The sequence below is a fragment of the Aspergillus stella-maris genome, assembly GCF_047715825.1.
Source record: "Aspergillus stella-maris strain CBS 113639 unplaced genomic scaffold BDV14scaffold_47, whole genome shotgun sequence".
Taxonomy (NCBI): Eukaryota; Fungi; Ascomycota; class Eurotiomycetes; order Eurotiales; family Aspergillaceae; genus Aspergillus; species Aspergillus stella-maris.
In genome coordinates this window covers 159666-186216 of record NW_027396841.1, presented here as the reverse complement: position 1 = coordinate 186216, position 26551 = coordinate 159666, and the positions used below count along the sequence as shown (strand labels likewise).

Sequence of the window (26551 nt, the reverse complement as noted above, 5' to 3'; positions counted from 1 at the left end):
TAATCGAACGGCTCTTTTGAGAACTTGACTGGCTCGGTGTAAACTTCTATTTCTGATTTCTTCAGTGAAGTACTGTACGGATGCTGATAGATCCGTATTCTCTGCTACGCTGTACAGTAATTTCTGGCAGGTCCTAGGACTATTCGATATACTGGGGGTCTAAGTGCGCAGGTGACTATGTATGTGCAGTAAGTTCCCAGGGACATTGGTGCATGGCCACAAGGGCGGGCATGTCAACACCGCCTGACGCTGTTAGACTTTCATGCCAGAGCGGACTTTGTACCCTTTATTTGGCCCATTATCCGTTATTGTTTGATACAACAAAGGCGAATGCGGCGCAGTCATCACGAGATTAGAACCAAGGAAGCCACGTGACCATCAGGTTCCGAGGGATGTCGATCGGCTGTAGCCGCTCCAACACGGCAGACCCATGGGTCCAGGTCGCTTGTGTTCGAGATTCATAGTGTGTTTCCCACACAAACAACGAGATCATAATTGACGTAGGAGAATGAACGAAGCCAGCCATTGGAAAACCCTTTCAGGGCTTCACGTAGCAAACAACAATGTTTGGCCAGTTACTGAATGACTTGGCTGGTCCTTGGGCACCGGGCCTGGGACAAGTCAAAGTGATCGACACCAAATTGGTCCTTCTCATCCAAATCACGATCCCTGACTGGGCGATGGCCGGGAAACAACGGGGTAAAGGCGCACATCACCTTCCCATCATTGGCCTGTACCGCGCGCCGTGTGCACATCAGGATCAAAAAGGGCCCAGGGCAATCGACGTGATGGTTGCTGAGTGGACTCGATGATGCTTGATGAGTCGTCGACAACGCAGTCGCACATGCAATTGTTCCGATTCCAGACGCCTGTTCCTTGGAGTCGAGCAAGCAGGTCTGCGAGGACCTGCAGTCTTCTCGCAGAATTGTAATCTCTCTTGCATAAGTGGCGCTCCGGACTGTTGAGACATGGCGTTTGTGGCTTCGTCTGGGCTCTGGGCTATGGGTTCACTTCTGCTGGGATCCGCGGCCGCGTAACGCGTTTTTGGGAAGAGAAAAGCTACGTTGTCATCTGGTGATTTGGAAGATTTTTGCACGGCCACAATTGTTTGAGAGGCTTGAGAGGCATTTCCCAGCGCTATGGGAGAATGAAAGTCGTCAAGGCGAGACATAGTCCCCTCCTTCATCAAAGGTTAGTCTTCAGGGTCGCGGTCTATTCCATTCAAGGCCTAGCGCATCTGTCCCAAAGGAGAAAAGTTGAGGCGCTCCCCAAATAACCCGACACCTGATTGGGCCAGCAAATGCTACCGCGGGATGAAAAATACCATGGTTGCGCAACCCAAGGTCACGTCCCGTTCGAGCCGGCGGAACGCGCATAGTAAAGGTGGGTAAAGAAAGGTACGGTACTGTAAGGCGTGACCAGGACAAGGGATTCACGGGGGCGAGCAGCAGTAGTAGTCGACGGCTTGTGCTCTTTCATTCCAGTTCCATCATCTCATTCAATCCAGTCCCTCTTTCTCTCCCTTTCCATCGTTTCTCGCTTCCTTGGGCTGATTCCCATCGACTTAAGGACACACTCTTTATCTTTTGTTGTTTTTGCTCGGTAGCCAAGTCCATCTACCGCGCTGCCCTTTCCCCCGACTCTCGTTTCGCTACTTGACCCCTGATTGTTTTGGTTCAGGGATCACTTGACGTCCGGTCGCTCTGAGAAGGATTACTGTCGTCTTGAGATCATCATCAGCATCTCGCAAACCTCATCGATACTTACACTTCGCAATCCATCGTCCGTGACGCCTCATCGGATCCCCGTTGTGCCTGACTCTCACCGACCGTTCAGCCTGCCGTCCAAAAGGGGCGCTGAAACACTCATCTCCCCGCCAGGAACCGCTTCTCCAGAACTCAACCGCTCTGGAACCCAGCACGCGAAAACTCTACAACAACAATCCTCCGACTTAGTCCGCTCGCTATCTTGTCCTTTATTCTCCTACTTTACTACCGTATCGACGATCGAAGGGTTACGCCGGCCGTCCCTGTCCTCCGTTGAACTCCTACCTAATCTGATTGCACCTCGCAACCTTAACGACCCCTTAACTCATCACCAATATCGCAAAATGAAGTCGATCACGCTATCCTCGATCTTCGCGACTGGTGCCCTTCTTCTGGCCCAGAGCTCAGTGGTCGCCGCTGCAGCGCAACAAACATACGTCGGTTGTTTTACCGACTCGACACCCCTTGAGTCCCAGGGTAGCTACCAGTATCAGAGTAACGGATACTGTATGAACCTCTGTTACGGTGACAACAAGGCTGTCTTCGGTCTATACAACTCGGATACCTGCTTCTGTGGTGACGAGCTCCCCGCGAAATCGAGTGAAGAAGACAGTGATGATAAGTGCAACAAGCCATGCGCTGCCTGGCCTACCGTCATGTGTAAGCATCCTTCCATGTCCATGTTTTGAAAACTGGCTAACGTGTAATAGGTGGTGGATCTAGTGCATACTCAGTCTACCTTACCGGATACAAGTCGAATGTCGCATACTACTCGTCGGGCGATGATGATAGTGACTCTTCCTCTTCCTCATCCAACAGCACTTCCACAACGAGCAGCAACAGCAGCAGCGACGACTCCACGACGACAAGCACAGATGACAACAGCGCTGCGACTGTTACAACCACCAGCAACAGCGATGCGGAAATGGCCACCGTCACATCCAACCCCGACGAATCGTCTTCCGATAAGAAGGATGGTCCCAACACTGCCGCCATTGCCGCTGGTGTTGTTATTGGTGTTGTCGGATTTGCTGCCCTGGTTGGTGCCGGTTTCTTCCTCTGGCGCTTCAAGAAGCGCCACCCCGCCGACCAGCGCCTGGGTGAAATGAGCAACGTGGAACAGTTCGGCAAGCCTGTCTCTCAGGACTCCATGTCCGACTCCCGCTTCGATGGCGACTTCATGGCCCAACGGCGCCAGAGCAACGGTAGCATCGATGACGACCGGGACTTCTCTCGTCGGATCTTGCAGGTCACGAACCCCGACCGTCACTAAACAAGCAATTCATCTCCCGTTTCCCACCACCATCAACCCTCGCAACTCATGACGACTGACCCTGCATATTCGGTTTTGGCTATATTTTCACGACTCAACCTGCCTTTCCGCTAGTCAAATCATCGTTCAGTCCACCTCCGTTTACCAGCGAACAGGAACCTCGACCGAACCGTGGTCTCCCTCGCTGAACCCAACCAATACCAGAATGACAACCTTCAATTTTTGGTTCAACCTAGTCCGACTGCCTCTTAGCAGATCAGCTTGGAACGTTTAATGTGGAGGCACGCAGGGATTTTTTGATTTCAATCCAGGCGTTTGGACAGGCTTGAGCTTCTTTTTTTTTCTTAATTCAAAATATTTCATATTCATCTTTTTACCGTGTATGTTGTTTCACTTGGACCGGCTGATACACATAGTTTATCTGATGTGACCTTCATATTGTATGATATTGCTTCACTCATTGGTCTTGATGTTGGTGTTTGTCCTGCATGGACTTGCAATCCTGTTGTAGATGCTATGGACCTTTGGCCCGGGTCCGTCGTCGTAGATGAAGTAGATCCGTTCATAAACGGGGTACATCAGAAACCACCTATCCCTCAGTACCTGGCTATTTATCTTTCATCCATCACCTTGCTACCTTCTTCAAGTACACCCCTCGCACGATGCTATCCTCTTCCCCCCTTCTCGCGCCGGCGGCCGACAAGAGTCCCCAACAGTCCAGTCCGACAGACTGACTGAGACGCCAGCACTTTGTATCTTTCCTCCAGCATGATCGATTCAACTGGTGAGTATAATAGCTCATCTCAGCGCCAAGCCGCTTTCACCGCGAGGGTGGACTTATATAAGGTCTAGGGTTTCCTCCCATTTCCCTAACCCCTATCACCGCCCTAAATCATCTACCCAGGACTCGGTAACTTGACTATTTGCGCTGGGCTCGATGAGTGTAGGGCAGCAAGAAGGCAATATGTTGATAGAGAAGCTACATAGGTGCCGGATGTCGATGCCGCTCCGCTGTCTATCAAAGACGAAGACCAAGACGAAAATAAACACGAACTCGAACGCGAAGACAAAGACAAAGACAAAGACAAAGACAAAGACAAAGGCAAAGACAAAGGCAAAGACAAAGGCAAAGACAAGGATCAATCTCATATAGGAAGCAACAACAACCAATACCAACCAGATACTGATACTGATACCAATCCCAATACCAACGGCGTCGCTACACCGCAGCAAACAGCAACGCGCAAAATGTCTTCCATCTACGTGCTACCCTCTACCTGGCTGCTTCTCCTCATTGAATTAGAACCGGGACCGACCTGGTATCAGCTTTCTTCGTGGTGAAGCTCACACTGCACACCTATCCTCGTTTCTCAGCAAGGAGGTTAGGAGGTTGAGGTTGAGGTTGAGGTTGCTCCTGCTCTGGTTTGTGCGGGCACACATACCCCTATTTTGGGTTCATTTGTATATGATTATAGGTTTTCCGATTGTGAATAGTGACCCATGTCACGGATGTGAGGTTTGCGTGTTCTCATGGGTGTGCGTTGGGTCATGCATATGTAACCAACTGCGTCGTTGTAGGCGAGATATATATTTCGACGGTGCCAATGAGCAACGGACTGCAATCCGGACGTACCAGCTCAACTACTTCGCTAAATTATTTGAATTTGTTGAGATAGTAGATCTACACTTCTATATCCACGGATTTAGTTCGAATGGGCTTCTGGAAGAAAGAAAGAAAGTGAGTAATTTGTCTAATCGTAATCGCCCATGAGAGTCACGAATGTGTATATGCCTTGCTTTGGACGCAACGATGCACTCTTCCAGGCGTCCAACATACCGACGAAGGATAGCGAAACTGGATTTTAGTTGTTTTGTAGCAGATTCCCGTCCAGATGAGTAACTGTTTGATTAGGAGAGGAGTCGTGTTGCTCTTGTTGGGGTTATTTATAGAAGTCGATGCTTGATTAAAGTTTGATGCCGCGTTATCCAATACCCACCAACACCCGAACAAAGACAACACAAACAAAGATAACAAGCCACGAGCTACGAACCCAGAGACCCACGGGTAGTTACATGTACTTAGGGTCCTAAACCTATGCTCTGTCGCACCTCAGCTGCCAGACCTGTCTCTCAGGACTGTTCTCGGTGCTCTGGGCGTATCATGGTTGAGGCAGGCACCAGGGACATCATTGATATCAACCTACCTAGTGTGCAAAAACCTGTCCATCGAGCATGACCCGGTGTCTTGCATCCTAGGGATGATCCCAGAATACGCCTCGTTGTCTCATCTCCAGTGGGCTGAACTGCCCCTGGGTCGCCGAATACAGCGAGTCGCCGATGGTTGAGTCGCCGAATGTCGCATCACGACGAGTGACCACAGTATATCGAGCCGAGCTCTTTTGAACGGCGGTGAGACCCATCTAACTTGAAGTTTGTGCCGCAAATTATGCCAAAAGAGTGAACAGGGGTTGGATGTACAGCACCATAATTTCGCAACGTCTTGTTACGGTGGCACGGTACCGTATCGTTGTCGTGGTGGTGTCGCGTAAGGACAGGCAATGCAGGGAATTAGATCTTTAGCAAGACCTATCGCAGCAGTGTGGTATAATGTTACCCTCTGTTATTCCCAATAGACAGGCTTGACTTAAACACATGAAGGATAAGCGTACCACGAAACTGGGAACTATGCCCCGGCAGCCAAACGACGCGTCTTCAAAGCGCACTTTCCACGTCTCTGAACTAGACGCAGGCACGAGCATGCTCAATCCGGGGCTCAGAAAAAACAGATGAGGTATAGAAAGTAGATGATGGCTCTCGTAGCCTCAAGCACAAGTTGCACCCTCTCGACACATAAACTGTGACGGTCACTGTCCTCCTGGGCCCACGACGGTCAAGTGCTTGCTGGGATTTAAGTACGGTAGCAACCGGCATAGCCATGTCTATTCGTTGCATCTCAGCATGTTCGCGCAGTCGAAAGGTGTTTGCCGGATGGGTGCCATGGGTGTAGCAGGAAGCTCTGAAACAAGATGCATCGGTAGATGGGGCCGTGAGCTGGGTATCAGGGTATTCGGGATCGACGTGTCTATTCTAAATGTCTCATTAGCAGTCTAGTCTCTATACAAATCCGAGTAGAATGGTCAAGAGGGTCTCGTAGTACAGGAAAAGCTGCAGCTGCAGCTACAGCTGCGTAGACAGACAGGTAACCGTACTGCAGGGTAATCAGACGGGGGGATGGGGGATGCCTGGACCCTGGACGGGAGCAAAGCAGGTGCACCCGCGCCCACTCCCACAGACAGCAGGAATGACCCCTGGCTCTGGCCCTCGCACGGTGCAGCCAGTAGCCAGTAGCCAGATTACCGGCAGCCGCCAAGCCAAGCAAGTAAGTGGGTTGGTGCAGTGGTGTACCCATCATCGGCGTCCCATGGATGGAAATCCCAACCACCCCCCTCCCCTCTCTTACCCGGTACTCGTGGTCCGTACTCCGTCCGTTATCCACAGGGGAGATATGTCAACGGTGATCTGATCGGAGCGAAGTCGAACCCGATGGGGTGTCACGACTCAGGACTCTCGAAGACAATGCCATTTCCGATTATTCCATCCATGAGGATGAGCTGGATAGTGCTGATCTCCCAGGCTCCAGCAAGCCGCTGACTTCATCGGTTCTACCCGTGAGGGGGTCAAGGCTGCAATGATTGCCATGATTGACAATCCTCAGAGGCAGTAATTATCTCCGTAAGCTCGGTAGATGCGCTTGCTGCCGATAAAGGATGATCCATCGAGCGCCATGTGCTGGGCCTCACATCTTCATAGGCCGAGAGGGGGTACCACTCGCCCTTGCCACGGGTGGAGAGATACTTGAAGTACGGAGTAAGCTGATGGTGATGGGCGTCGAAGCTGCAGAAGCACTGAATATACGTCACTGCAGATACGAGTGTTGGATTGCGTAGAATTCTGTTGGTGATTGCTTGCGTCTTATTGGGCGTTGTCCACGATTTCCCTAAGAAAGGGTTCCTGTAACATAATCTGAGACTTCGAGCAAATGTCCGCTATATTGGCGAAGGATTGGACGGATGTTACTTTGGGGTAAGCTTGGAGCTACTATTGCGGTCTAGGCGGCGAGAATCGCCACCGGTCCCAGAGGGATGGTGGTTCCAACGCGAGCTAGCGAAGTAAACTAGGAACGGGGAATGATAGTCCAGCGCCATTTCGTGGGGGGTACGCCTGACGAGAAGCCGGTTAATTCTTGGTGGCAAAGGACCTCGTGCATATTCGCTGAGTAGTAATGAGCAAATACGAAGTACCCACCATTTCTGGATAAGCTGGTTCGATGTTAACACCCAGTAGACGGCGAAGAAAGCACCAACATGCCAAACTGCAGCTGCAGATGGTGCTGAACGATTGGTAAAACACACGTGTTGGATTAATATGCTTACCACTCCTTACTCATCCATAGACAGGCGGATCACTGTGACTAGCGGGACCACAGCTTCCCGAGCAGACAGCGTGCATAGCCCGGCGCTCTGTAATCTGACCGGGGTGAAAATCCTTCGACACATCCGTCAGCGGTTGCTACCGCTGGACTATGGATGGCCAAGTCCCGATCGCCTGGTAACTTGATTGATTGCTTTGCATTTCGATTGTTTCGAAGCAACAATGACGAGAACCTGCATGCGCCTTGTCCACACTTCACACCCATGCAAGCGACGATCACAGTGAATCTTGCAGACTGAGACTGATAAAACATTGCCACATAATTTGCCTGCTAGGATCGTATGGTCTATCTGAATCAGGCGCGAATCGACCGGGAATTGAGACGATTATGCTCGCAGCCTGCAGCGTGACATTGAGATACCCCGTACCTGAGTCCTGAGCACAAGGTAGTAGTAGCTACGGCTTCAGGGGCGGGGCAAGCCTTCCCGAGGCGAGGCGTACGGGAGAGTGGCAGTATGCCCCTTAAGCTTCAGTAATTCAAAGGGTGAGGAAGATCCCGTCGGTTATGCGGCCAGCAGGCTCTCCAGGATAGACCGACAGAGGAGTTAAAGGATACGAGATGATCGCATAACGGCGAGGCCACTGATTTGCTGGGTAAAAGGGTGGTCTTGATAAGATCGTCACGTTTTCTCCGATTTTGCGCGCAGCACGTTGAGAACCAAGGTCTCCGCATTTCTTGACCTGGACCTCGAAAAGACTTACGGTTCAAGGAAAGTCAGAAAGTGTAAACTGCAGGCGTGAAAATCAAATCAAAAGTATACTTTGCGGCTGCGCCCCGTCAAAGTGGGTTCTCGCCTCTCAGCCTGCGGGTGGGATCCAACGGCTCGACATGACTCGGCTGAGATTGCTGGATGCGAGACTTATGAGCTGATGATCTTCTTCATGAATGTCAACCGTCAAAGGCGTCAAGGTCGCCTAATTAATGACCGTTGAACGATCTGAGAAGGACGAAGCGAGAAGCTATAGCAATGGGGACAGGGGGGTCCCTTTCTTCGGCTGGAAGGCATCGTCATTTGTCGAGGTTTCTGCAGGAGCTGGCGCAGGCGGATTTTGGGACACTGGCGCGAACTGGCCGACAAGAGGAGCGTTCAAGCTAACCTTCTTTGACCAGCTTTTACGGGTTCCACTTAGCTCGTGGTAGATTCACCACCGATTCTGTCGATCTCTGACCGACAATGCGTTTCCGACTTTTGTTGCTTGGTTATATTTCCGGCGTCGCTGTTCCGGCCTCCGGCTAGCGGTCTTGACTCTTGAGACACGGTCGAGATGATGAAGCCCGGACTATTGGGCCATCGGCTCACTGGTCCAAGCTTGAGAGGAGTCCTTGGAGATGAACACGGCCGATTCAATTCGTCTGTGCCACTGTGGTCAGGTGCTTGTGTGGATCGCAGTGGACTGAACTAATTTAATTCGTGCTTAGCGGATTCCGAGCGCAACTGAAAGCCGGTTCTGCTGGCCTCGACAAAGCTAGCCAAATCGGGACCCGCTAGTTGACCCAGCTCTGGTGGATGCTGCCGCAGATTCTCCAAGCTTTCATGACGCTCAGACGCACAAGCTGGGTTCAGGTACGGACAATCACAGTTACTCTGGAAAAACCCCCAGGTACCCGTCGGGGGCTCGGAGGCTGTTCGAAAGACTCTCCTGACCCCTGAGCAGGCTGAACTCCTCTGCAATTGTAAAGTACCTCAGAGCAAATGGTACAGAGTAGTGACCTGATTGGCCGACATATTGTTCCTACCCACCAATCAGAGCGAAGCTCAAGCGATGAGATGTGAACATGACCCTGAAGGATGCGTATAATCAAACCACTCTGTCGAACGAGATGTGAAACACGCGAGGGGCCTGACATAAGCTGTGCATCGCGGCACAGCCTTGAAGCTGGGGACAGTCTGAGGCAAGGCAGATTCGGGTTTCGTCTGGGAAGCTTGACTGCAGGGCGCAGCACGACTTGGATCTCCTGTGAGCCCAGGCGTGTTTCAGGTTGCACGACCCTTGCATGACTGCCATGCTGTGATAAGACGGATATGCTATCTATTATTGTCGCAACGTGGCCATGGGAGCTTTGATCAGTGGAAGAGCAAGATTTGTCATGCTCTGTAGCGAACCTAGGAGCGGTGATTTGATGTTCCTTGGTCTGACTCCGTTCATACTTCAGATGACTCCATAACTCTGTCGTAGATAGCAACGTGGGCGATATGAATCCTTCTCCCACTGATCGGCCAACGTAATATTGCCGCTGTCAAATCGGGTTGCCTGCTTGTGCTGAGAAACCGCTCCATACCCCCATCACATTGTTCTGGATCTGTCCCGCAACAGCCGTTGGCAGCAGCCACCCCCTTGTGTCAGACTGTCAGACTACGGGTCAATCCCCTTGGTGTAGAGCGATATTAGTCTGCCGCTGCCGTTCGTCGGCCTAGAAGCTAGAGAATACCCGGGTTTTCAATAATGTTCCATAGTTCTGGAGCCCGTGGACGGTGGAGCGAATCCGAACGCTGGCATCATCTGGAGATTGCTGTCAAATCGCGGATCGTCAGCCAAGGCTGACGGTTACGCTGGAACGTGGTGCTTCACAAGGAGACAGGGATCATATTCCATGAACCAGGGTTGCCAGATGGCAGTACGAGTAGAGTAGCGAGAATGGGCGATCCGATGTGTTTAGCGCAGGACGCCTTAGCGACAAGATAAGAATAACTCCTGCAGGACCTATTTCTGCAACCCTGAGGCCTGGGGACGAACGATGGAAGGCAAATCCCGACAAAGCACCGTTCCGGTCGAGGGACGGAAGGGATGATCTCTGACTTGCGGATGAACGAGCCAATTGTGAATATGGCCGACTGTTGGATATGCATTAGACCAGGAACAGCTAGTACATGCATGACTAGGTCGCGAGGATTCTTGGGAGCCATGCAGTATCACTACCCTGACGACCAGTAAGAAGCTGACGCCGATGCCCCAGTCTCATTTCTTATGGCAGACAGCTGGCTGGACGCGTGAGAGATATGAAGGGTGTCACACGGCCACGTTGTGATGGGGATGATCATAAGAAGGGTACTTATTGCTCCGCATGGTGGCTCTTTAACGTCTAGCGGGCTGATGAAAAAGGGTGATGATGACTCGCCAAACTCGCCACGAGTCTCATGAGACGGGTGATTATCGATTCAGTCCTCAATTGCGGATAGCTGAGAGTTTTAATTTGGTGCTAGCTAATGAGCTCCAAGGCGACTTCAACCTTGGATTTCACGATTCGTGAACTAGGGGACGCCTTGGCAGGCTGCAAACACTCCGTAGCGTGGTTTCTTCCCAGCATTGGAGCATTTTCCATCACGTCAGAAGCGAGGAGGCAAAAGATTAAGAAGGATAAACCCTGTTTGCGACGAGACATGAGATCCCAGTCTCCGGAGTTGGGTACAGGCTAGAACCTGATTGGTTACCTGTAAACATAACCCCTGCGGAGTCCGTCTGCCACGTGATGGAGCCTGAACCAGTTTACCACGCGGACTGCAGGCTGCCATCGTGGGCGCCTTGACCTTGCTCAAATTAAAACATGGCTTACTGGGACCATGGGTCAGGTCGATCAGCGAGGGGAGCTGGAACTGGGACTGGGAGCCTCGAATGTCGAGCGGTCATGTTCCGAAGACTTATTGCGACAATTAATGACGCAGTAAACAAGGCATTATTTCGTAATCTATGGTGCAAAGCTAAGGGCCTTGCGTATAGGCGTATACGGTATACCAGTTAATGGCAGCGACTATAGTGGCGATTGATGAAACAGGCATGATTTTCAAAGGAAGATTAAGTTTTCAGTATGATGGACAAGGACGGAATTCGGAAAAGACCGGCCGACGGGTGTTGATGAGTCTGAAATGGCTCGAGTCTGGAGTCTGGAACTGGAGCCTGGGAGCCTGGGACGGGTGGGCACAGGGCACTTGGAGACGTGGTGAGCGGAGGAACCGGGATGGTATGGATCGACCCAACGGTGGATAAACGCAATTAGCTTCCGGAAAAGTTTCCCCAGAAAGGGGTTGACTGGAGGGGAGTATCTTGATTCAGACCAGGTAGGGAAGGTTTGGTCGATGGTGCGTCGGGCGGTCGCTTAGAGCGAGACACGGACGGGTCGTTGGTTAGTTGCTTTTTTGCTGCTGTGTGTCATGAGGCAGGGAAGGGAAGGGGAAACAAGGGGGGTGAGATGATGATAGTAGAGGTTTGGAATGCGGATGGAAGAATGATGGAATGATGTGCGTGCAGGGGGAAGAGAAGATGAAACACTGATGAGATCGAGCAGGGAGCTGAATCCTTTGGGAGAGTCGACTCGAGTCGAGTGAGCCTTGCAGCGTGCTCGTATAAGCTACCGTGGGAGCCTGAGGTTAGTCCGCTTAGTCACTCCACAGGGCTGCTGCTGTCACTTGGAACAACTTCGGGCGGCTCCCGACAGTTTGGCCCATTTAACAGAGTTCACCTGCGACGGACTCGGTTTAGTTCATACGAGTACCAGTAGTTCGTCTCTTTTGTACTATTGAGTAGTCAATGCTACTGTACAATTATTCTACATGCAGGAACTAAAGGATGTAGAGTGCTTATCTCTGTTGCCAATGCTAAGTCCTCCTTCGTGTTGCACTGTCGCAACTAAGGATCATGGAGAGCGTGGTTGACAGTTTGCAGTTGAGGATCGAGATCTCAAGTCTGCCTGCCAAGACGAGGCTGACCCGCTCGATCATGATCAGTCTCTTCACATCATGTTCACATCATTATCCTGTAGAAATTACTTTTCTACAGTTATTGTTGATCTTGTGTCTGAAAGTTAGTGTATACGATAAAAATAACCATCATGTTAGCAGAGCAGTGCAGTGCATGCAGCCTTAGGCGTGGTTATTATTAGGCCTCATAGCCTGAAGGCAGTGTTAGCAGACAGACAACCTTAAGGTCGCGCGCCTTCTCCCCGGCGTCAAGAGCAGGCGTCAATTTGGCGAGTCCACCTGGCCCACCGTCTGATTGGGCCTAGTGCGCTGTAGTCTGTCCCCTAGAATTTTACGACTCGCGAGGTGAATGGGCCAATGAGAGGACGAGAAGAACCAACAGTTCCAGCGCTTGGGCAACCAGGGTTTTTGCAGTTTGAGGAGGGGTGGGAAACTGCAGTCAGCAGAGACTCGTGTGTTCGTTGTCTGTATTCACTCTGAGAATATTACAATTACAGAATGAATTACATTCACAGATAGGATACTGGAATTGAGAATATTCTACAGCAAAGTATGTACCGTTGGATTGGGACGCCCAACAGGGTTAGTCCTTACGGTGAGACCCAGCGCAGGACTCTGGGACCTGGAGACAAACTAACACTGCTAGGACCACTTCCACGAGAAACTCAGCAACAAATTAGCGGGCCCCAGAATCCAACACTTTTTGCTGCCAGAAATCCAAAAAAGACCCCTGTCCAGAACGCTAATTAAAAATAATGCTCCATACAACGCCTGCTCTCTGCCTCTTCCCCGTCTTTGATTGCGCCTCAGCCGCACCGGCCGAAGCAACGGATTGGCTGGCTCTGCTGCACATCGTATGAAGCTTCCCTAATCTCGTCGTGTCTCCATTTATTTTTGTAAATTTACCTGGATTGTCCCGACGTCCCGTAGTGCTTGGTGGCTGTAGCCCTGCCTCTGACGATCACTCTTCACGCTGATAGTCCGGCTGTCTGGTCCTCCTAAACGCTTTCTTCAATCTTATTTTATATCATAAATGCTCGTCTGTCGCATCCTTTAATCCTTCGGAAATCAAGATACATCCTCTTGTCAACGCTCTACCCACCACAGTACTGGTATACCTACAACCAACCACACTACAACCACTACAACCACTACATCCACAAGCACACAACCACTACAACTACATCTTACACCAACCCTACGTTTCAGAATCATCTTTTCTTTTTCGACCCATTCCTGGCTCCAGCAGTCTGACCTCACCTTGTGCTATCTGATCATCAGTCATCACGACTAGTCCTGCTTCCTGCTTCACACAGCCCACCTTGACATCCCTGGCCCTCACCCCTCCTCATCTCATCCAGGCTCCACACGTCACTTGGGCCTGCAGCAGCTTGCTTTTCTGGTCTTGTTGTTCCTGGCCGTTTGTCAACTTCAGCCACTCTGAAAACTATATCTTGGACCCAATCGCCAATCCTTTGATCCTTCCAGATCACTCCACTCCCAACGTTCAACAACTCTTTGTTCCTTCTCACTTCCACCTACCTGCTTGTCTTAAGCTTCTCACCTCAACTCTGTTGGACTTCTTTCACCATGCCTCGCACCACTGCTTCCTCGGAGATTCCTCTCCCAATCACCTATACCCCCACCACCCACCGCATCAGCAAAGCAAAGAAGGGCAAGCGCGTCCATGCTTGCGAGTTCCCTGGGTGTCAAAAGGTCTTCACTCGTGCTGAACACAAGAGGTATGCATCAATCTTTGCTTTCAATGTTCTATACTAACAGCTGCAGACGCCATGAGTTGAACCACAACCCTGAAGCTCTCTACCGATGCACCCAAACTGGCTGCAAGAAGTCATTCCACCGTCCTGACCTCCTCGCTCGCCACATGGAGCGACAGTATGTACAACGCTATTCAATCATTGAGCCTATACTAACGACTCCAGTGAACTCGAAGCTCAGATGGACTCTTCGGCTCGTTGGGAACGCCACCCATCCGCCAGATCTTCCGTCGACTACATCCCCAGATACGCCATGGCTTCTCCTATTCCAGCACAATACATGGCCATGCCCCAGCCCCAGCCCATCTGCAAGCCAGCCATCCACCCCGACCTCGCAATTGACGGGTTAATCTGGAGCACCATGGAGATGCCTTCTGAGCACCAAACGCACATTATCCCCGCTCCTCGTATTCAAGAATCCGTCGAGGACACCCGATTCTACACACCAGAGGCCTGCTCTTCTCCCTCATCAGATGGCACCACCTACTCTGTTCCTTCATACTCTGGCTCCGTCTCATCCACATCACCAGCTCTTATCGACTCGTACCCAGACCCAATCATCGACTCTGAACTGAGTGCTTCGCCGGGCCCGATGAACGCGACACTTGAAGGCTGGGATCGGGCTGAGACTGTGGCCCCTGCAAGCATGGTATCCATGTCTATCCCCGACAGCCTCATCCACCCCGTAAGCAGCCCCTACTTTTCATTCCAAATCTTCAAACTAACGAACCTAGGCTCTGCACTACCAATCACAATCATGGTCCATGCCTCATCAAATAAACTACAACGAAAACCTCCTTCCTCCAGTTTCATACTCTCTGTGATTGATTTTCAACTCAACCGCGATCAGCCTTGAATGAAATTGTCTTCTGCACGTCCATCACAATAAGGAAACCCACCACGGAAACATACCCCAGAACGGCCTGCCCCCCGAAGTCGAGTCCAGTCGAGTCGAGTCAAGCTGCAGTGAACCCCGATCTTCGCAAACCTGCATCCTCGCGACCGGACAAATCTATTAAAAGACGTGAAGCACCAATCTCAGCACATCTTCCGTCGCACAAATATGCAGCCTTGTCTTACCCCACGGACCAGCTGAAACAGAAACACCACCGAACTTCGATCGAGCCTCTGCAGTCACACTCAGACCACCACGCGGCTTGAGAAAAAAAAAAAGAAAATATACGCGAACACCATGCGAGTGCCCGGGATGCAATGCAAGTGCCCTGTTTCGGTCTGATCTCACGGCATCAATCACATTTATCGAGGGGCAGCTGCACAATCAAACCAACAAACCAACAAACCCAGAAACGAATTGTAATCATGAACCTTCTTATTTTCTCTTTCTATTTCTATTTTTATTTTCTTTTGTTTCTCTTCTCTTCTCTTTTCTTTTGTTATTTATGGGTTATGTTCAGTTATGTTCTCATTTGTTTATTACGGCGCACATTCGAATCATAGAGCGGTTCGGAAACGATATCATGGATGGGATACGGCGTTTATGAGTTTATTTCCTTTTCTAAGTCAACTTCACAAGTTCAAGTTCAAGTTCTCTTGCTTTCGATGTACATCTATACTACTGTGCTGCTTTAGTTGCCACTCATGAGTTATTGATTGATTTTGATCTTGACCTCGATTATACGTCTTTGGACCCAGTCTACCGAAATATACCCCTGACTTTCTCACCTCAAATCATTTCTTCTCTTCTCAGCCTCAAGTTAAATCCCCTAGGACCATGATCATAATCTCCTTACTGCAATAGAATAGAACTCGACGCGCGGACTCTGACTGTGTTCGTCGCCCTGTCCGTGCGGTGCTTATAGTCCATTTCCACTTTTCCGGTCAGAATTTTCCAATATCCACAGGGGAGGACCCGGGGGGTTTGCTTTGAGGTGTGCCCCTTGCATTTAGATTCGATGTGATGTACGTTAGTCAGGTCAGGATCTAGACAGATATTGCAGATGAGTGAGAGTGAGGGTGAGAGGGCTAGGTCTGTGCTCGAGCCAGCCTTAGGAGATATAGCGCATCGCTCAAATTCCTCTCTCTTGTAGGTACGTTGGCTTAGTTTGCTACCATATCCAATTCACAACCTCTCCCTCCCACCTCGCCTTCGCCTTCTTTTCACCCATGTCGCTATCTACCCAGGGCAACATCAACATATTTCCAAAGCTAGGTAGGTGGAAAAAGCCTAAAAACCTAAACAATAGGCACCGCCATCCCATCCCCCCTCAAATCACTCCCAGCGCTATAAACCAGTCTCCCCTCATCATAATGAACCCTTACAACCTGGCCCCTACCAAACATGCCCCTTTCCCAGCCCTTTAGCATTTTAACCTGATGCCCCATCTCTTGCAATTTCTGCACAACGGACTCCTGAATCCCCTCCTCAAGATAAACCGTCCTATCAGCACCCTTCCCCATCTCCGCATTACCAGCACTAATACAAAACCTTGGCGCATCGAGCGCAGCCTGCGGATGATATCCGAAGGCCAACATATTTAAGAGAACCTGAACATGCCCCTGCGGCTGCATGAACCCGCCCATGACGCCGTAGACGGAGTGCAGACTTCCATCTGAGACATTCGTGATCATAGCCGGGATAATAGTGTGGTATGGTCTCTTGCCACCCTTAAGGACATTCGGGTGGTTGGCATCAAGTGAAAAGTTCGCGCCGCGGTTCTGGAGTGTAAACCCGCAAGCACGTGGGATTATACCGCTCCCAAAGCCGGCGTAGTTGGAGTTTATGAAACTTATCCCGTTGCCGAGTTTATCTGTTACGGCGAAGTAGACTGTATCGGAGTGGTTATGCGCTGGACTCTTCTGCGGGTTTCCGTGGGACGGGTCTGTTGCGTTGTTGGGGTCGAATAGGGACGCTCGTTGTCGAAGGTATGACTCCGAGAGGAGTTCGGCAGAGGGAACGGTCTCGACGTCAGGATCTGTAACCCACCACGCTGCGTCCGCGAAGGCGATCCGCAGACACTCGATGGCGGCATGCAGGTACTCAGCGCTATTATGCTGCTCCTGGCTGAAAGAAGGGATTTTCCCGTCCTTCTCAAGAATCTGCAATATACCCAATGCAATCAAAGCAACGATACCCTGCCCATTGGGAGGGTGTTCCCAGATCTCAACGCCCTCGTTGCCTCTTCCTTCTGGATCATCCGTACCAGCCGTTTGGCGATCCGTGATACTTTGTCCTGAGAATTTGAGTGAGATGGCGGTCGTCTCTTGTGTTCCTGTTGACCCGTGGTTCTTGAGGTCGTCGAGGGTCATGTACCCGCCTAGATTCTGTACGACTTTGACGATTTCCTCGGCGACGCGGCCTTCGTAGAAGCCTTTTTTGCCGTGCTGAGCCAAGGAGCGGAATGTGTTAGCCATGGTGGGGTTCTTCATGATTTCGCCTGCTAGGGGTGGGCGAAAGCCGTTTTCTGCTGAGGGGTCGGGTTTGAGCATCTCGTGGTAGTTGGGGGATGCTTTGCGGAGGAGGGATTCGCTTTCGTGCCACTGCTTTCTGTTAGTACGCTACCCTACTCATCACAGGGATACCATATGGTGATAGGGCTTACAAAATAAGCAGCAAGTTCAGAAACAGGGAACCCATCCTCTGCAAGTTCGATTGCCGGAGCCAGAATCTGCTCGAGGGATACATTACCGCTGCCAAATTTCTCGACCGTATCAACCCACCCCGCTGCTGCACCTGGAACCGTAACAGCGAGGACACTGCGCATGGGGATTCCACCCTTCTCATCGGGTCCCGCACCGAGATCAGATTTGATTTGATCTAGCGTTGCGGACGACGGATACCGTCCTGACCCGTTGAGAGAATGGATCTTCTTCGTTGCAGCGTCGTAGTACAAACAGAACATGTCGCCTCCTATTCCTGTTGAAGAGGGTTCTGTTACGTTTAGTGCGGCGGCGACTGCCACTGCTGCGTCCTGGATCATTATTAGTTTGGAGCGAAGGTATGTATGGAAAGAAAGTGAGGGGAAGACATACCGCTGCATTTCCACCCTGATCAAGGATCTTCTGCCCCGCTGCTGCTGCGAGGGGCTGCGTGCATGTTACGATTCCCTTTGTGCTGTGCACTGTACTCCTGCGGCTTGCGAAGGGCGCAAAATCCGGGTTCTCCCGGGAGTAGATGGCTCGACTGTTGAGCGGCATTGCTAGTTAGCTGCTGCGAATATCGAGAGTATAATGGCGCCTCCAAGGCAATTACAGTAAGGATAGAATGAGGAGGAGGGAGAGAGAGTGCTGGCATGAGGGAGAAGCTTTTTTTTAAGTAACTTTATTGCGGTTACCCCAACTTTTGGTACCTAGGTAATACTATCTTGTGGGGAGATATGGGTCAAGGCGACGGGTAAACGGACGAATGGGTAGGAACTACTATATCACGCGGATTCATCTGACTTCGCGCCATTGAGACTGCTGATAAGAGTGTATATTTATGGTACCTATAGAGCCGCGGTACGCATGAGACGCAGATAGGACAGAAAGCGTGGCACCTGTACAACCCCCAGAGCCCCGCGGCTTATCATGAGTCACGTGATAATTCAATAGCGATAGCAGTCACGTGGTGAGGGGTCGTCGCACCTTCCTGATTAGGTAAGGCCGGTGCTACTTACTCCAGCGCTGGCACTGACAAGCGTGACACTTCACGTGCTGCACCCTAACTGTCTGTCCTCTTCTTAAACAGCTTCCTTGCTCGATTGCGCGATTTATACTACTCCTGCCTTTGACCCAACCAGCGGTATCGGCTCGACGCACGTCAAGAGCACAAGGAAAGGATCCTCGACCTCAGGGCGGCTTCACGATCGCCGAGGCGAAATCACCGCTCCACCTGCGCCGAAGACGGAGCGGAAGTCTGGATCGAACGGACCTGGAAGCTGGACAACCGTGTCATCCCACGATCTATAGACGGCTGAAGTTGCTTTAAAGCTATGGAACAGCCTGGGTCTTGAGTGGGCTGCTAGCTGATCGATTTTTTATCTTATCTGATCGATTTTTCCACAAGTGGTTTGCTTGCAAAATGGTGGTGTTCGTTGACTACGATAATGATCTCCCCGCGCATACTACTTCGAAAGGCTTGGATGCTTTTCAGGTTCAACAGCCTTATGTTGAGCCTGTGAAATCTGGGTTCTCGAAGCTGAGCGTTGGTTTTGAAGCTGAGAACCCTGCTGCTGAAGCTCCGCAAGCTCCGGTTACCAGCGCCAGCACCGCAAACGAGCAGCGATCCTCCGTCCGGGGGTTCTCAGAAGCTCTAGGTTGCTATCCGTATGAATGCTTCTGAGCCAAGCAACTACTGCTCAGCTCACGTGTGCTAACACGAGACCCAGGATCGCCTTGGAGATCGCCCGCGGGGTTGACCTCAACACGCTGTATGCGCTATCGGGAACTTGTCGTCAGTTCTACGCGAACTTGTTCCCGTACCGGAAACAGCTCGCGAAGCAGGCTTTGCGGTGCGAGAATGAGTATATCGAGACTCTCTCAGAGATGCTGCATAGTGGTACTGCTATTCCGGATAGCGTCAAGTCTGTTATCAGGCTACTGAGTCGGGGGGCGATGAGCTCGGGGCAGTTGACGAGCGGGAAGGTCTCAAAGTGCGCGAGGGATATGGTTGCTGAGTGTCGGGGGTGCTCGAAGGTTGTTTGTCGGGTAGGTCATCTCTCCACTAACCATTTGGATAATATACTCACTGCTTAGAACTGCACCGCCAAACCTCCAAACAGCGCAACACTCAAGAACCGCATCCGCCGCCTCTGCATAACCTGTCGCAAATCCCCACTCCCCAAACTCGTCTCCCCCTCCGTCTATGCTCCCCTCCCCTCGACTCCCGACTCCGACTCCCCCTCTACAAACTTTTTCGATCCTACCGTCCTACTAAGCGACACATGCACCTGCCAAGACGTCCTTTGGCTGTGCACCCAATGCGGCCAAAAGCTCCGTCGCAACGACACAACCTACCGGCGCGTCTGGACCTGGCGCACACGATACAGCACATACCTCGGCGGCCTAGGCACAGGAATCGGCGAAGGGTGCCAAGGCGTGAAATGCGGCCGCGGCGAAAACTGCCTTGCCGCCCAAGAAATCGAACTTGAAGTAGAATGCGAAGCTGACGAGAGCATGTCGCACAGCCCACCGGAATATGGGTACCATTTCGGCCACCGCTTCGACTCCGCATCAACACACAACTCTCATAACCATGCCTCTGCATCACCAGCTGAGAAGTGGGAAGACCCTGAGGAAAAAGAACCGGGGTATTTACGACAGGAGATCATCGGTATTGGTGGGAGGGTGAAGCAGCGCGCTAAGAAGAGGGTTATGGTTGGTGCTTGTGTCGTTGAGCATGAAGATGAGCGCGAAAGTGGTGATTATCTTGTCCGTGAAGAGGAGGGGATGCATAGGGGGTGGTGTGGTTGGTGTTGGAGAGTTATTCCTGCGAAGCATGAGGAGGGTGTTCAGTGTGTCTAGGCATCTTTATACTAGCATTATCGTAATAAAAGTTGGATCTATCCTTACCATGGTCGAGTAGTAACAGGGAGGGACTACCAAAGGGACAAAGTGATCGTTAGAGACATGACTATGCTCTGTTGAATTTATTGAGAACATCTATATGCTTTGCAAAATACCAAAAGCAACGCAATCGCATCGTGGGTATCACAATCTAATCTATGTCTATATGCATTACCGTCATCCTTCATCCTTCATTCTAGGCATGCAGCCTTGAGCATCCGGCCGTCACTGGAACACGAAACCCATTCTCATCCTCCTCCTGGCCCCTTCATCTCTCCAGAAGGGAGGAATGAACGGATTTTACCCCATTAATCCATCCATCCCCCTCTTCCACCTCGGACCAAAAACCTTCATCGCAACAATAACACCACTACTCGCAAACGCTACAAGCCCAATAATCGTAAACAGCCACCCGTTGCCAATCCCGTCAATAATTGGCGCCGTGACGAAACTGCCTACGCACGAGAAAATGTTGCGGCAGAAGTTATTTAGTGCGACGCCTTCACTGGATTTGCGCGGCATGAATTCTGTTAGCATGGTTGTTACCATGCTGAAGATTAGCATGCTGCCGATGCCGAAGAAGAAGTTTGCTATCATCTGATTGAATTATTAGTGCAAGGCTTCTTTTGTGGGAAGGGGACAGAAAAAAAAAGAGAAAATAAAAAGCTGGGAACGTACGGGAGCAAGCCAGAAGACACCCTTATCTGCTGTCCAGCCGTACCATATTAATCCAGCGGGGTAGAGCATAGCACCGAGCCAAGCGTTCTCGCGCATGCGATCTTCAGGGCGGAAGATGAGGTTGCCCTTTTCGTCGTATCGGTTTGCTTTTTTGGCTTCGCGCTCCATGATCTTGTCGATCCAGCGGCCACCGAAGATAGAGGATACCACATAGCCCAGGGAATTGGGGATATAGAGCAGACCGACGATGATGGTGGAGAAGTTGTAGGGGTCGCGGTGGAAGGTCGTTTCAATACTGACATTGAGAACGTACAATGATCCGAAGGTGATCGAGGCGTAATAGACTGTCAATAAGACAGGGAGATAGCGCAGGTAGAGAATGATCTTGAGCGGGTCAAGGAAGATGATCTTCGCAATTTTTAGCCACCTCGTTGTAGCACCGAGCACCTGGCGGGAGGAGACGCGGCTTAGGCGGCGGTCGCCAGACCCAGGCTGGTCGTCTGATTCTTCAATGGGTGGGAAAAGAGGTTTTGTGCTCTTCAGTGTCTCAGGAAGACCCAAGATGATGAGCGCAACGACAACACCGCCATACGCGGAAAAGAACCACATCGTGCTCCGCCATGCCCAGCGCTGTGCGAGGGCACCGCCGACAATAGGTGCGATCAAAGGTCCGCAGAGAGGACCAAGGTAGAAGATCCCCATCGCACGGCCGCGCTCGCGCGTATCCCATATATCGGCAATTGTGCCGGCTCCGACGGCCTGGACAGAGGCTGAAGCGCCACCGGCCAGCAATCGCATGACGATAAGCATAGCGATTGAGCTTGACACAGCACAAAGGACATTGAAGACGACAAAGAGGACAAACGACACGATGTAGATTGTACGTCGGCCGAGCCGCTCACTGAAAGACGACCACCATAGTGGGAAGATACCCATACTCAGCATGTACAGCGCGATTGTGAGGTTTGTGATTGTCTCCGTCGTGTTGAGCTCCTCTGTGACTTGGGACAGCGCCGGGAAGAAAATGGAACTACCCATGGGTCCAACGGAGCCCGCGACGGCGACGACAAATGTGATGAACCATTTTTTATTGCGAGGGTAGAGCTTCGGGTTCTCAACTTCCTCAAGGAGGGTGATTTGGCCCAGAAGGCCGCGGCGTTTGAGACGAGGGACGACCTGCGTTTGCTCTTCTTGGGGTGGTAAAGGTGTGACCTGGTCTTCTGCGTCCTTTCCGGGTACGGTTCGAGAGTGTTCCGAGGCCTCGGAAATCGAGTGGTCATCGTCTGAGATCAGGATCTCTTCTTGGACTTCGGCTGCGGTCTCGTAGGGGTGTTCGGGAGCCTTTGCTCCAACGGCGCTCTTCTCCTCCATTCTGGACTCCGGCTTTCTGTTTCGACCTCTAATATGTGCGCGACTTGTTCAAGTATAGTCGGATGAGGGTGCTGTTTCGTTGCGATAAGTAAATGATAGCGAGAGGAATGTCATTACGTAGTGCTGCAAGGAATGGACACTAGAACGACGTTTGCGGAATGTTCAGTCGCACATCATATCCATAAGGTGTCTCGAGTACGTAGTCCATTCGCAGCAGCGAGGGAGTGAGCGAGGAGAGATTGTCAAGAGACAAATAATTTTTGAAGTCTGAGTGAAGGGAGAATTAATGATAACTCCACCTGATCTGCTCGGATCCACCATTCTCTCCCTTCCATTTGTGTCTCCAACGGTCCAACCATACAAACATTGTCTCAGGATGCGCCATCTTGCCGTTCCATCCGAAGATCCAGTCGGAATTATTGTCGCAGGGTTGGGCAAACAAGTGGGAACAGCCGCTTATCTCGGTCTGGTCTGGCTCTAGGAGATTGCCGAGGTCAAGCATCGGCCACCCGTTCTCTGGATATTTATCCGGTCTCCAAGGGTCATCTCGAATAAAAACGTTGTCAGTCACTGGTAGATCGCGTGATCAACATGGACATCAGACTCAATGAAACTGTAATTTGCCATTCGTAATGATTCGGCATTCTGCGACAATGATTAACGGTGCAGTGCACATCGCTGGTTCGGAAGGGGCGACAATAAGCCTTCGGACTCCACACTGATAGACAAGATTTTTTAGAGGGTCTCATGCACCCACTCCACCCGTAGCCGAGGTATTGAGAAATAGAATAGTATCATTGGTAAGCTGAAGTCATAACAAATCAAAGAATCAGGGTAGTAAATGAAAGCGCTGGTTGTAGCTTGTATGCTCCTGAAGCGACGGTGGGATGTGGTAGAAGTCAACAGTCTCGACTGAAGTCCAGAACAGTAAGAACACCAGATCACCTGACGAGTGCCGAGGTCGAAGTAAACACCAACACTACTCTACTCTACCAAGACAAACTTCAAGGCAAATGCCAATATTCTCGGTTGCACATGTGGAGACGACAGATTGGGTTCTCTATGCGGTCTGATAGTCACGATGTGGAAAAATTCCACCTCTAATGTCTATACGAATCTGATTCTATCTTCTACAACAGGCTTCACGATGGGCAAAAGGTCCGACGGATTATAGCCAACGACAATCTGTGCTCGTGCTCGTTCAACGCCCACAGTATGCGCACTTTCCGAGCCCCCAGAAGACTCCTCGCCGTGGCCAAAAATCGCAAGAAGCAGACCAGAGTCGGTCATCGCTGCTTCCTCCCCTACAATGGTCTCCACTTGGGAGAACCAGGTGAACCCGTCATAACCCTGGGCAATGAACGTGGGCATAGCGACAGTATAGCTGCGGGTATGGATGAGTGATTCAGAGCTGCCATCAGGTCTCTCGACATAAACATCTACGATGCGGGACCCTTCTGGCCGTTTCCAGTCCGCAACAACTCGGAGTCCTGAAATCTGCAGGAACCGCCCGTCGGTATGCATATCGGACACCCCATTTTTCAGGGCGAGCTTTACAACCTCGCCTGGTAGCCGCTTGACAAGAAGGCCGTTGCCGAATGGGCAGATATCTTTGTTGTCCTTGTCAGCATTTGTCACTTGCAAACAAGGTCCACCTACTGATGATGTCTCTGACGAGCAAGGGCTCGCCGTCAGGAGCTGTTGCCTTCAAGACCTGATCACTTCTAATTGCACCGCTGTTGAAAAAGCCTATGTCTGTGTCGTAAAATGCTCGAATGGCGTCAGCCAGCATATTGCCCATATTCGTCTCTTGAGACCGGATCGTGCTATTGCGGCCGTCTATCGGGACAACCGAGCGCAATAGAGGCTTCTGAACTAGTGCACCAACTCGGTCGTGAATCTGATCAACGATTTCAACGACGCTTGACTGTGGTTCCGGTGCCGGTACGGCGACTTCGATGTCGGTGTACTGGCACACTGTTGAGGTTAGTAGGAGTACTACTTACTCTGTTTGGATTACCCACGATTCACGGTAGATTCCACCACCTTCCCTTGTTCATCTCGTTTTACAATCAGCCGTATTAGAGACAAGGCTCGCCAGTCAGTCCCACTCTTGACTAGTCTGATGTCGCCTTCTGCGGTAGGAACTTGTCCATCCACCTCGACCTCGCTGATTTTACGGCCCAGTTCGACATTCTGTGCAATGAGATCAGAGTCGCCTGCGAACCTTCTGAGTACCTCGTGGTCGTGACCACCGAGAAGCAAGTCGATCCTGCTTTCTCCACTGGCAGTCGCATTGGCCACTGCCATATCCTCCGGGACACGCATGTGCGTTAGTGCGATAACCAGGTCGCAGCGTTCATTGACTCGAAGATGGCGTGCTAGACGACGAGCTGCATCTACTGGCGGTTCAAAATCACAGGGTGGCAGCAATTCACAATTTGATGGCCAGTCACTATGCAATCAGATTATCACGCCTCAAGGAAACAGTTTGATGATAACTTACGTCCCGGCAAGCCCAATGAATCCTATCCGTAAGCTATTGTCCAGATCTCGAATCGTGTATTCTTGAGCAGACCCCAGCGTTCGTTTCTTTCCCTCAACGGGAAGGTGATAGGCATTCGAGAGAAGCCAGGGGAACTTCAGCTGCTTTGAGAGCTCGATCAACCTTGCATCACCGAAATCAAAATCTACCCATGTCAGTGACATCTTGAGGGAGAAAGGGTTTCACCCCAACCATGATTTCCGTAACACCCAATGTCGATCCCGATGAGGTCCAGCAAGGGCAAAGCCTGCTCCCCTTTCAAAACACTAGCCTCTAAGGACGGCGAAAAAGCATCGCCACTGAAGATGGTCAAGGTCTGAGCACTCGGGTTCGAGGCTGCAAAATCGCGCTGTAAGCTCAAGAACCTTGTGAGCACCGACGGAGAAGGGACGTGATACTGACGACAGTTAGGTCTGAGGGAACACTGGGTGCCAGTATACTCACAACATCATTGAAATGAACAAACTGAACCTCGTCTGTCCGCATACTGGTTATCTTGCTTTGGCTGCTGGATACCTGGCTGTCAATGTGAAAGCGACGACTTTGCAACTGAGAGCTGATCTTCAAGGTTGTCAGTCTCGAAGTCTGCGTGGGGTCGCGCCGAAAACTTTTGCGCAATACGAGCTGCGGGACGCCGCGAGCCTTCTTATCACTGCCGGACCTTTCACGGTAATGTGCCTCTGACGCACAAGGAATCGCTGTTGAAAGACCTACCTCCAGCTGTTGCCTGATCCTGCTGCCTTCTAAGCGCCCTCTGAGTCGCGTCAGCCCTGTTGAAGAAGCTCAGACATCTGTTGTATGATAGTACCGATTATGACTGTGACTCAACGAAGCCCAGCCAAGCCCAGCAATCTTCACGGATTGCGTTGGCGCATTCTGCAGGATGCTGCGCGCAGGCAATGCTGACCAGAACATTGGCCGGTGGATGCGACTGGAGCCCCAGATTGGCTGTTGGATGGATTCCAAGGAAGCCAGTCTGAGATAGGGGAATCGTGGACCCTTATAGAGTTGGTCTTATCGAACCCTGGCAGACCCCGCTGCCTCGCAAAGTCGCGAGCGCGACTCGGCGAAAGGACGCCAACAAAGAGCGGAGTGGTCCAGATCCCTTGGATCTTGGCGTCTTTAGCTTCGCGCTCTTAGCCAATCGTGTTGCAATCTTGTGGTGAGATACAGCCACTCATTTCTATATCCAACACCATTCAGCGCCAACGTTTCTGCTGTTGAATATTTCCCTACACGAAACTTTGAACAGCGAAAAAAACGGGTAATAGAGTGTTGCTTTAGTAGAAGTCTTGAAAATCAGTCATTGACCGCCTACGCTCGCCTAGCACGCGATGTTCTCGAAATAAGATCTGGGGCCAAAAGTCTCACACTAAGGAAAGCAGCTGAGGCTGACGCGACGCAGGCGCAGCCTGCACAGCTACCGTATAAAAGGTAGACCGGCTGCAATG

At 51.2% G+C, this 26551-nt stretch overlaps 7 protein-coding genes across 7 annotated transcripts; 3 read left to right on the top strand and 4 right to left on the bottom strand.

Annotated features, from left to right (window-relative positions):
• Window positions 1–1648: 1648 nt before the first annotated feature.
• Window positions 1649–3297, top strand: BDV14DRAFT_97933 (WSC domain-containing protein). Its single transcript, XM_073777958.1, has 2 exons — window positions 1649–2426; window positions 2477–3297. Exons 1-2 carry the CDS (start codon window positions 2111–2113, stop codon window positions 3037–3039), a joined length of 879 nt encoding a protein of 292 aa, XP_073625804.1. The 5' UTR covers window positions 1649–2110; the 3' UTR covers window positions 3040–3297.
• Window positions 3298–5618: 2321 nt separating this feature from the next.
• BDV14DRAFT_97914 (uncharacterized protein) lies at window positions 5619–6819 on the bottom strand. Its single transcript, XM_073777957.1, has 2 exons — window positions 6197–6819; window positions 5619–6126 (listed from the first exon to the last, which is right to left on the bottom strand). Exons 1-2 carry the CDS (start codon window positions 6449–6451, stop codon window positions 5779–5781), a joined length of 603 nt encoding a protein of 200 aa, XP_073625803.1. The 5' UTR covers window positions 6452–6819; the 3' UTR covers window positions 5619–5778.
• A 6334-nt stretch (window positions 6820–13153) lies between these two features.
• On the top strand, window positions 13154–15020 carry BDV14DRAFT_97867 (C2H2-type zinc finger protein). Its single transcript, XM_073777956.1, has 4 exons — window positions 13154–13966; window positions 14013–14120; window positions 14168–14687; window positions 14737–15020. Exons 1-4 carry the CDS (start codon window positions 13815–13817, stop codon window positions 14824–14826), a joined length of 870 nt encoding a protein of 289 aa, XP_073625802.1. The 5' UTR covers window positions 13154–13814; the 3' UTR covers window positions 14827–15020.
• Window positions 15021–16195: 1175 nt separating this feature from the next.
• BDV14DRAFT_210307 (gamma-glutamyltransferase family protein) lies at window positions 16196–18184 on the bottom strand (the record flags this gene model as incomplete). Its single annotated transcript, XM_073775863.1, has 3 exons — window positions 17993–18184; window positions 17563–17931; window positions 16196–17500 (listed from the first exon to the last, which is right to left on the bottom strand). Exons 1-3 carry the CDS (start codon window positions 18155–18157, stop codon window positions 16196–16198), a joined length of 1839 nt encoding a protein of 612 aa, XP_073625801.1. The 5' UTR covers window positions 18158–18184.
• Window positions 18185–18646: 462 nt separating this feature from the next.
• On the top strand, window positions 18647–20516 carry BDV14DRAFT_177700 (uncharacterized protein). Its single transcript, XM_073769470.1, has 3 exons — window positions 18647–19267; window positions 19330–19648; window positions 19697–20516. Exons 1-3 carry the CDS (start codon window positions 19023–19025, stop codon window positions 20462–20464), a joined length of 1332 nt encoding a protein of 443 aa, XP_073625800.1. The 5' UTR covers window positions 18647–19022; the 3' UTR covers window positions 20465–20516.
• Window positions 20517–20629: 113 nt separating this feature from the next.
• On the bottom strand, window positions 20630–22696 carry BDV14DRAFT_97845 (MFS transporter). Its single transcript, XM_073777955.1, has 2 exons — window positions 21185–22696; window positions 20630–21103 (listed from the first exon to the last, which is right to left on the bottom strand). Exons 1-2 carry the CDS (start codon window positions 22553–22555, stop codon window positions 20807–20809), a joined length of 1668 nt encoding a protein of 555 aa, XP_073625799.1. The 5' UTR covers window positions 22556–22696; the 3' UTR covers window positions 20630–20806.
• A 734-nt stretch (window positions 22697–23430) lies between these two features.
• BDV14DRAFT_177689 (bifunctional metallophosphatase/5'-nucleotidase) lies at window positions 23431–26153 on the bottom strand. Its single transcript, XM_073769469.1, has 6 exons — window positions 25545–26153; window positions 25293–25497; window positions 25062–25245; window positions 24580–25010; window positions 24215–24532; window positions 23431–24165 (listed from the first exon to the last, which is right to left on the bottom strand). Exons 1-6 carry the CDS (start codon window positions 25584–25586, stop codon window positions 23663–23665), a joined length of 1683 nt encoding a protein of 560 aa, XP_073625798.1. The 5' UTR covers window positions 25587–26153; the 3' UTR covers window positions 23431–23662.
• Window positions 26154–26551: the final 398 nt, after the last annotated feature.

Excerpts from the sequence above, each read along its gene's own strand:
- BDV14DRAFT_97933 (XM_073777958.1), top strand. The coding sequence starts at position 2,111 with ATGAAGTCGATCACGCTATCCTCGATCTTCGCGACTGGTGCCCTTCTT. Across the intron at positions 2,427-2,476 it reads TGCCTGGCCTACCGTCATGT|GTGGTGGATCTAGTGCATAC; the intron begins GTAAGCATCCTT and ends AACGTGTAATAG.
- BDV14DRAFT_97914 (XM_073777957.1), bottom strand. The coding sequence starts at position 6,451 with ATGATGGGTACACCACTGCACCAACCCACTTACTTGCTTGGCTTGGCG. Across the intron at positions 6,127-6,196 it reads CTGCAGCTGCAGCTTTTCCT|AATAGACACGTCGATCCCGA; the intron begins GTACTACGAGAC and ends TGAGACATTTAG.
- BDV14DRAFT_97867 (XM_073777956.1), top strand. The coding sequence starts at position 13,815 with ATGCCTCGCACCACTGCTTCCTCGGAGATTCCTCTCCCAATCACCTAT. Across the intron at positions 14,121-14,167 it reads GCTCGCCACATGGAGCGACA|TGAACTCGAAGCTCAGATGG; the intron begins GTATGTACAACG and ends TAACGACTCCAG. Across the intron at positions 14,688-14,736 it reads CCGACAGCCTCATCCACCCC|GCTCTGCACTACCAATCACA; the intron begins GTAAGCAGCCCC and ends TAACGAACCTAG.
- BDV14DRAFT_177700 (XM_073769470.1), top strand. The coding sequence starts at position 19,023 with ATGGTGGTGTTCGTTGACTACGATAATGATCTCCCCGCGCATACTACT. Across the intron at positions 19,268-19,329 it reads GAAGCTCTAGGTTGCTATCC|GATCGCCTTGGAGATCGCCC; the intron begins GTATGAATGCTT and ends CACGAGACCCAG. Across the intron at positions 19,649-19,696 it reads GCTCGAAGGTTGTTTGTCGG|AACTGCACCGCCAAACCTCC; the intron begins GTAGGTCATCTC and ends CTCACTGCTTAG.
- BDV14DRAFT_97845 (XM_073777955.1), bottom strand. The coding sequence starts at position 22,555 with ATGGAGGAGAAGAGCGCCGTTGGAGCAAAGGCTCCCGAACACCCCTAC. Across the intron at positions 21,104-21,184 it reads GTGTCTTCTGGCTTGCTCCC|ATGATAGCAAACTTCTTCTT; the intron begins GTACGTTCCCAG and ends TAATTCAATCAG.
- BDV14DRAFT_177689 (XM_073769469.1), bottom strand. The coding sequence starts at position 25,586 with ATGCGGACAGACGAGGTTCAGTTTGTTCATTTCAATGATGTT. Across the intron at positions 25,498-25,544 it reads TTGTTCATTTCAATGATGTT|TATCACGTCCCTTCTCCGTC; the intron begins GTGAGTATACTG and ends AACTGTCGTCAG. Across the intron at positions 24,533-24,579 it reads GGTGGAATCTACCGTGAATC|TGTGCCAGTACACCGACATC; the intron begins GTGGGTAATCCA and ends TAACCTCAACAG.